The sequence below is a fragment of the Buceros rhinoceros genome, unplaced genomic scaffold (assembly GCF_000710305.1).
Source record: "Buceros rhinoceros silvestris isolate BGI_N320 unplaced genomic scaffold, ASM71030v1 scaffold36535, whole genome shotgun sequence".
NCBI classification, from domain to species: Eukaryota; Metazoa; Chordata; class Aves; order Bucerotiformes; family Bucerotidae; genus Buceros; species Buceros rhinoceros.
The window spans coordinates 28,963-38,200 of record NW_010413296.1 but is presented as its reverse complement, the minus strand read 5'-3'; the positions used below and the strand labels follow the sequence as shown (position 1 = coordinate 38,200).

At 44.3% G+C, this 9,238-nt stretch overlaps 1 protein-coding gene across 1 annotated transcript in view; it reads left to right on the top strand.

Moving 5' to 3' along the window:
• Window positions 1-318: 318 nt before the first annotated feature.
• Window positions 319-9,238, top strand: part of NUDT6 (nudix (nucleoside diphosphate linked moiety X)-type motif 6) — a gene marked incomplete at its 5' end in the record, with an annotated part of 12,008 nt that continues 3,088 nt past the window's right edge. Inside the window, 3 exons of the mRNA XM_010136665.1 lie at window positions 319-522; window positions 5,188-5,243; window positions 8,190-8,244. Of these exons, the coding sequence (XP_010134967.1) occupies window positions 319-522; window positions 5,188-5,243; window positions 8,190-8,244 (315 nt within the window). The remainder of the gene's footprint in view (window positions 523-5,187; window positions 5,244-8,189; window positions 8,245-9,238) is intronic.

Here is a 9,238-nt window from a genome sequence, read left to right as displayed (position 1 = left end):
GAGCGCTGGCAGAGGCGGTGGAAGGGAGCAAAGGGCCATTTCGCTGTGACTTAGGGCAGATCCTGACGGAAAAGCCCTAATTTTGCGTGAAAACTCCAAATTGTACCACGTAAAATGCCGAGCTAGCAGCACCACCTGTTCCCTTGCTTCGCATCGATGGTCGTTTGACCCTGTGGTACACGAGGTAAAACTCCAGACTTCCATGCATTAATCCCACCTGCAGTGCACGACAAGGTTTAAAACCAGAAGGAGGAAGGGCAGGGGGTGTCCGAGCGTGGGCAGCGTCCCTCACCCTCCTCACCTGGCCCTCTCTTGCAGACGTGGTGGCCCGGTGGCGGGAGGAAGGCCACGTCGCTGTCTGGCTGCGCGTCCCCATTCTCCAGAGCAGGTTTGCGGCAGTGGCCGCTGCACAAGGCTTTGCTTTCCACCACGCCGAGCGGGACTCGTCCACTTTGACCCTGTGGCTGGGAGAAGGGCCCAGCAGGCTGCCGGGATATGCCACCCACCAGCTGGGAGTTGCAGGTTAGTTACAAAAGCGGTTGCCACCACAAAAAGCTTTTTGGACTAATCCTTAGGACCAGGTTCAGTAGGTAATTGACTGTTTCTCTGCCACAATCATTAGCCTAAAATACAACAGACTAAAAGCTGCTCTAAGCCGTGCTGAGAAGTCCACAACCCAAACTAGTATAATTTACAGACAAACAGCTGGACACCACACTCCTGCCTATCTAGACCTCCCACAACCACAGCTGGAAGGGAGTTGCTCAAAAACACTGAGGAAATTCCCAAGGAACTAGATAAGACAGTTTCCCTTTTTTTTTTTATACAGCACAGTATGAGCAACTGATGATGAGCCAAAAGTACAGTGCACTTGAACTCAGCTTCACCAGATTAGTGTGGGTTTGCTCTCTCTCTCAGCAGTCTGCTGCAGATACGCAACTGCCTGACCCATCACTCAGTAATCTCCTGAAACTCGAGGTTGGTTGGGACCCTGGCGTACTGGGAAAGGCTATATAACACTCAGCAGTTACAGCAGAGAGACAACAGGTAACAGATTTCTCCCATTACAAGCTGGACTGGTTCACCTTGGTTTGCTTGCAGGGACTGCGTGGGACATTAATTCTTCACTAAGTGGTGTTAAAAACCATGAATAGGAATTTGAAAGATCTGGTTAGGAAGGACTCACAAAAACTGGATGATTCCATGTAGCAGCAGGCCAGGTGAAAGTCAGTTTCAGGAAAACAAAGCCACTCGCAGCACAGTCCTGCAAGGCTCGGCAGTGGGAGTTTTGGGTTCCACAGCCAGCAGAGGGCAGGGTGGAAGCTGAAGACGTGCTTGGATTTTTTTCAATGGACATGTTAGAGCATGTTTTCCTGAGGTATGAAAACCTCACCATTCAAATATGCGGCATTAAACTCGGGAAAGATAATGCATTCTCCCAGCAAAAGCACCGCGTTCCTTCTCCCCGTTATAACTTGCATGTTTGAGGAAACATGACTAATGGAAAGGGGTTTTTTTCTGAAGCAGGTTTTGCATAGCTGAAAGTGCTGTTGAAAAGAAAATCATGGAGTAGATGGGTTGTGACCCCCATGGTTAGCAGAAAGGACTTACAAGCAAAATCGTAACTCTGAAAAACTCTTGAACAAACCCTTGAAAATACAAAAAATACACTTTCAAAACGTAATTTGCTGTTGTATTTTGCAAATATGAAAAAAATTTTGAGGGGAGAAAAAGTTTCATAAATGCAGGTATACAGACTTCCTCATTTATCAATCAGATTTAAAAATCGCACAACATATAATGTATATATTTGCTATCACTTTTCAAACCTTTACATTCTTATTCATTATTGGGAGTTTCTTTAAAAGAGGCAAAGACTTAAGGCATTTGGGCAGGTAAACAAACAGATTTCTGTGTGTGAAATAATGACTGCAGTGGGTTTTTTTTTCCCCTCTGTTCTACTCGCTCTCTGGGGGTCTGGAACATGTCCCAGGAATACCCTAATCAGTGTGGATACCACCTAGTATATGTTTATTCCATTATCTTCCTGCTTCAGGAGGGAGAACCTGGGTAGTGAAAGGGCTTCGTTCTATTTTTAATTAATTTTATTGAAATATTAGATTATTTAAATATGTGTGTGTGTGCCAAACCCCAGGCCTTTTTATTTCCTGAACAAAAAACCTGTTATTTGGGAAATTTCTGCAGTAAAGAAAAGCAAATCTGCTGATGAGAGTCTTCATCTCAGAGCTGTGGCTGACCAGTTAAACACAGGGCTTAATCCCTTGAGCATCTTGGAAATAAAAAGCGGAGACCCTGGGCTGGTTTGCTGTCCTGCAGGAAGCCAGCACGGGGAGCAGAACGCAGGTCTCACGCCTGTGTTGCCAAGTACACCAGCAGCTGCTTTTTGTCCTGTCGGGAGTTTCCTACACGGCGAATGTGGCACAACCAGGGCCAGGGCCTTAGCATCCCCCAGCCAAGCAATGACAAGGTGTGAATAAGCGAGGTCCTGTTTTGCCAGACCTGATCAGAGTCGCCAGGGGGAGAGTAGCAAGCGTTACTCATTGGGCTTGGCCATTATGTCTCAGAAATAGTGGAATCTGCGACGTGTCTTCCAGCAAACTTAACAGCATCCGTTTGTAGGCGGCAGGATTTTCCAAATGTGTAAAAGGTACAGAAAAACTGCCGGTGTATGAAAGGAGTAAGATGGTTTTGAAAAGCATTTTGAGAGTTCTCCATCTTGTGGGAGGAAGTGGTCTACCAGCCTGTTTGTAAACAGGCCATGTGACAATGACATAAGAAGACAAGGGGAGGAAGGAGAGTAAAAGGAGAGGATGGAAAGTAGAAATCGTTCTCTTCTCCCTCCGTGTAGTAGAAGCTTTAAAACACGGCTGGGATTGTCATTGCTACCCACCTTAATCTAGTTGTTGGAACATCTCACTGGAGCTGGAGAGAGAGAAGGGTCTCAGCCGACACACTCACACCCGTGATCATCATCCTTGGCCAGGGCTGTTCCTTAAGGAAATGTGTAAAATGAGCAGCTGCAGAACCGTCTGACTGCACAGGAAGCTGTTTGTGATGGTCTGAGGAATCCAAAGTGATTTAAAAACCGTTCTCATGTTATTTTACAAAGTAGTACCAGTTCTTGCCTGCTGATGTTTACAGCAGCCATGTGTGCGCTCTTACGAGGATGCCAGGTGCTTTGCAACACTGAACATCTTCATACATGTGTACAGCAGTCATAAATAAAACAGGTACAATGAGAGTATTTTTCCCGTCCATTACTCATTGTTGGGAGTTGTCTGAGGGATTTTTTTTTTCATTGTTTTCTTACCTGTTCCCCAAAACAGAACATGCAAAACAAAGCAGTGTTGTAAGAGCAATTACTTGGCTAGGTTACAAGTGTAAACCTTTCCAGAAAGTCATCCTGGTGTTGGATGATTTAAAGCTCCAAGTACCCCATTTGTAGGAAGCAGGAGAGTTTTTAAAACCACCATTCTGAGCCTTCGCCAAGCCCCCGTCTCACCGATACCAACCAGTCCAGCAAGCTGTAGCACAGGGGCTCCCCAGTTACACCTGGGAAAATCAGACCAGGCAGCAAATCCCACCAGTGTTCTTCCTTTCTTCTTGGTTTGGATTTAGGTATCATCTAGCAGAGATTCTGGACATCTCACAGATAATTTCACTGCCAAAAATTACATTCTGGGAAACAGGAGAGAACACAAACTTCCCTTCGGTTTGATTCACCCAGCAGCTCTCTGTCTTCAGGAGCCCTCCGTGGGCTCAGCAACGCGTTTGGCTGAAGAACGGCTTTTCTAGCAACTAAACCCTGTAATCACAGCGTGCATTGAGGTTGCTTCTGCTTTCCTTTTGTCCCTCTCTTAATCAGTACAGTACTCAAACCTGGACACTGCCAAATATTTACAGGAGGAGTGAAATCATAAAGTCACAAGCCACGGGGAGGCAGAGATGTGACTACCCTCTTAAAGCACGTTCTTGGCCATGTCTTGAAGGAAGACGTTCCTCCTACACAGAAGTCTGCCATGTATTATTAAAAACCAGAGGATGTTTTGAGCTGGACACTCATCCCTTAATAATTCCTTTCTGTGGAAATACTTCCCCGTAGCATTTTAAATGCATATATCATCACAGATTGGCCGTAGACTCTTCCCTCTGCTGCACAATGACATAAGCATTTGTTTGTCGTTAACTACTAATTTGAAACCCATGCATGACTGATGTGGAAAAGAGCCTGGTTAAGCTGCACCGCAGGACTCATTCTGCTCGCCACAGTGCTCTTGAAAATCTGAGATACCTGTCTTAAAAGGACAGACATTTTTAAAGTATGACCAGCGAGTATGACACGATAATTAAACATGAAAGCCCTTGGGGTTTAAAAAGTTGGAAAACCGGTAATCTGTGGGAGAAGGTCATAGGCTGACCATGAGAACAGAAGGAAAAGCTGAACTTCTCACAGTCAGACATCCCGGTTTATTTTTTTAATCAAGGGAAAGTGTCACTTTTCCACTGGGCAGTGATGCTTTCTGATTCACCAGTTGACCCAGATTGCTGTGCAATTCCTACCGTGAGCTGTCAGCTGGGTAGTACAGAGTGAGTTCACAGAGAGTTGGACATGAGCAGTACTGTCGGCCCTCCGAGTGCTAAACCTTGTGTGCTATTACCCAGAAAACACTCAAACCTTCACCGCAGCAGGCAGGGTTTTGCCACGGATCTCACAGGAGAAAAGCTCTTACCCATCGTGGCTACCCGGCCAGAGTCACTGGGAAAACCTCGACTATTTGAGCAAGATTACAGGCACATCCCTGCGGAAGCAAGCAGCTGTGCTGGAGCGTTTGGATGACATCTTGATCTTGCATTCTTTAGTTCTGATAATATTAACACAAGCGAATTAATCTTTTCATTTCTCATCTAATCTGGAATTTAAGTGTGGGAAGTATTTATCTTGGTACTGCTCACTTCAGTTTTTTATACAGGATATTTCTCCTTTTTAAAATATTTTACTGTGTGTGAATTTTGCACCAACAAACCACTTTCAGCGATTCATCCCCACAAACCCTGCTGACTGTATACCGAGTGTCATGAGGGGTTTGTCTTGCTCTATCAAAATGTGTTACATTACGGTTGTTAAGATTGAATGTAGTTGTCTAAATCTTGTTCGCTCTCTACCAGGTGCTGTCCTAGACGAAAGTACTGGAAAGGTGTTGGTGGTACAAGACAGAAACAAGGTAAGTTTGTTATAGGATTATAAAATAGAGAAGTTCATTTAGATAAGACTGCTCTGTAGTATAAAACAAAGATATTTTTATTCCAGTCCAAAATTGTGATAGTTGAAAGTTACTTCCTTTTACGAGTGTTGGAACGCATCTATCGACAGATTGCTGCGCTGCCTTCGAAGGAAAAAAAAAAGGTCTTTGGAAATCAGCGGCTTGGTTGTTAATTGTAACTGGTGATTGAAGCAACAGAACTGAGTCTCCTTCCTGCTTCAAGTTTTTTGTTTTCTCCTTCAGCTGACAGCGTGCCTGATCTTGTGTTTGGATCCCTGCAGAGCTCTGGGAAACCTCCTTGCCTTGAAGCAGATTTTGGGAGAAGGATTTTGATTTTGTTTGGTTTCCAAAATTTCAGGCATATCTGTGGCTTTAAATAAGCAGTAACATGGTTGGCCATGACCTGGACACCACCTTAGTACAGCAGGTGTAAAGATCATTAACTACTCACCAGCCAAAGTACTGGACCTCACTTGGGAGGCTGCCAAGCCAGAGAGGGTTATGGCGGTGATGGTGGGTCCTATGATGTGGCTTGAGGCAGCCAAGCATCCGTCAGGGGTCGTGGCTTCTAGCCTCCACCGGGCGAACCTGGGCTTTCACAGAGCGAGCACAAAAAGCTCACCAGCAGGTGCCTGCTTAAAATATACTCGGCTTCCGGTATGTTTTCATTTGTGTATTAAAGTGTCTCTAATACAGATTAACTGCAATTTTAAACATGGAAACAAACCTGCCATAGGCTCAAGTATACTTGGTTGCATCATTTTATATAGTTAAAGCTATGCCAGGCTCTCGCTGGCTACATTTTTCTGTCTTTCGTGTCATTTCTTTCTCAGAACCCCAAGGATCACTTTAGTTCATTGGTAATGACCACATGGTTAGTGAACTTGAAGGAAAGGGTGTTCTGACAGCCAGAGGACACTGTGAATCTGTAACACAAGAGTTCAGAGGAAGAGAAACACCCTTTTCTTGATTCCTGCATATGGTTTTACTTACCATAAAGTACATAAAATTTCAATGACTTCACTATAGCAGGACCTTCAGACTTAGGTTCAGTAATTACCAATTAAAGCATAAATCCTACAGTTATAGGCTCTGAATGTGGCTCCAGTTCTAGAGTCTCCAGGAACAGGCACACTGTAAACTCTAGAAACTGCTCACTCTGTTTTTCCTTTTATGCTCACAGAATGTAAAACTGCACGTTTACCTTTTAGTAAATATCCTTAAACAAAGAGTACAAACAGAAGTGGCACATTCTGCACAGTCAGAAGGAAGCAGCAGTTTCCTAAGCCCAGGAGGCTTTGCATTTAACTTCTTCACGCTGTGGTTTAGTTGAAGGTCACCCACAGCCATATTGAGTGCAGTTTTCTATCCAGTGTTACAGGGAGACACCAGATCCTCTGTTCAGGGTCTTGGGCAACTCCACGCTCACGATCATTGCGTCCTTAGCCGTGGGGCCCAAAACACCTGAGGCCAGGCTGCAGCATCTTCCCTTCAGCTCATTCTGGAAGGCAGGATGGGGATAGCCCAGGTTTCAGCTGATCCAGCTTACCTTTCCAGAACAAGCTGACAGCGCAGCAAGTGAGGAAGGCAAAAGGAAAAAAGTGATTGTTTCCAACTTCCCTGTTCCCTCCTTCTCTCTTATTGACTGAATTAAATGAAGCAGGAAACCTGAAGTGTACGAACACCCGACATTTCTTGTTCAGTGAGCAAACGAAATTTCTCAGTGCAAGCAAATTGGTTCAGATAGCTGTTTCCCACCATCAGTTCCACCGCACCTCTCCCTCCTCCTCCCCCATCAAACGAACAATGACCCTGACTTCCAGTACAAGTGATGTTCCAAAAGCGTGAAAAAACACCCCAAAACTTACACAGCTAGTGGAATTTTAAGAGCTGTTTTGGTTTAAAGAGCTGTTTAAAGAACAGACAAAGAAAGGTTTCCAGGAACTGAAAGCAAATCTGAGAGCCAATAGACAAATACATGGATTTTCCATCTGCACTATTTTTCATGTAAGACTTTAAATTCCTATCCAAGCCCATTAAGATGCTCAGAAAGAAAATTTCCAATGTAGTCGGTGGGGTTTTGGGTCCCTGGAAAGCACACAGCTTCCCTCCTTCCCTCTTTTTTTTTTTTTTGGCCAGCTTACCTTTTTACTGTGTTAATTACAAGTTGAAAGTTAACTTCTTCCCACATAAACTTCTAATAAGGAAAGAAATAAAAAGAGCAGTCCCTAGAGGTAAAGGCAAAGCCTACAGATCTTTGAGCAACTGCAAGAGGGACAGCAACTGGGACTCCTTTTCCAGTTACCAATAACAGCACCAAGTCTGCACGTTCTGTTCTAAGTGCTGAACTTTATTGCGACTCAATAAATGCTTCTATATATAAATCACAGACAAGGCCTCAGTTTTTGTATTCCATGAAAACAAACGACAAGTTACACTGAATGGTTGTGACAGACACACAAAGTCATCTCAAAGCCAGTGCAGTATAGAGCAGTACTACAGTCGTAATACCTGCTTGTAGGATTAAATATATGTACATTTTTTTAAAAGCCAGAACCATGGGAGTGGAATACATTAGTGATTAAATATAAGATTATATTGTCTATAGCAGCTTTTCTTAATATTCAACTACTCTATCTGGTTATCTAGCAGCAACGTTGTCCAATGACTGTAAGACAGTAGATGTTGTGTTCCAATGTTTCGTACGGACTGGAGCGATCTCTTGACGATCACATTAGCAAGAACAAATAGGTTTCTACTTAAAGCCTTACCGATGCTTTTAAGGGTCATTACAATACTGCAACTTCAGCATACAAAAGACAAAAGTCATGTGTTAATTGTCTCCATGTTACAGTGTACAACACTGGCTGCGTACTTCATTAATTAGTTCTTTTTCCTCCAATACAGACTATAAATGCATGGAAATTTCCAGGAGGTCTGTCTAATCCAGGCGAAGACATTGGTAAGTCCTCAGATAACGGATCAGACATCAACAGAACTATGATGACATTAACAGTACTGAAACACATCATGACCCACATCACTCCGATCACTAATGGCTTCTGTCAATTAACGGTGAATAGACGAAGAGACATACATGATCCTATGGCCTGAATGGCTGGGGGGTGTCATTAAGTTCAGGGCAGAGAAGTTTTGTATTTATAACATTTACCCTTCTCCGTGGTTTCTCTTAAGTGAGCGTTTGAAGCCAGCTTATTTCCTGTAGGCTTGTTGGATGTGCTGTAATATGAGCCCAAAGTGCAGAGGATTAAGGTAATTGGTATCTAACCCAAATAAAACCGAGCAGCGAGCTCGTAGCTCATGCTGGAATCCAGGGCGGTGGATGGAATCCAGAGCTCAGTGATGTACTAAGCAAAAATTTCCAGCTCTCCATTTTTACGTGCAAACCAGAAATAAATACACTTGCTTCCTTCCACCCTTGTTCATTTGATTTGTTTAGACTAAGAGCTCTGTGGCACAGGACCAACATCAAGTGCCTCGGTCCTGCGGGCACCTACTTTCAAGCAGAGACATGAGGCACTTCTGTGTTAAAAACAAGGCTGATCTATGGAAACCTGCCGTCTCTGCCCAGCGTGGCACAGGTGACGATGGGCACTGCTGCAGCGGTGATTGAACAAGGGTGTTATGCAGCAACGGAAAATTGTGCTTTTTCTCCTTGTATTATCTCACCCCTTACAGTGGTGATCCATGCACTGGTTAATTCTGAAGGTACGCTGCGGTTAGCAGGTAGGTCTTGTTTGCAAAGTTTCATGTGCTCACATTCATGTAGCCCCACATCAGTGTGCAGATAAGGAGCATGTTCTTCCAGTAAGCTAAAACGCTGCCCAGAGCACTGTGGCCATGGAGCCCAGGTTTCCTGACCGTTTCGTACCTTCGAAATACCCACGGTTTTAGCAGCCTTCCCTCGAGAACGAGTGGAGGGCTTGTATTCCGGT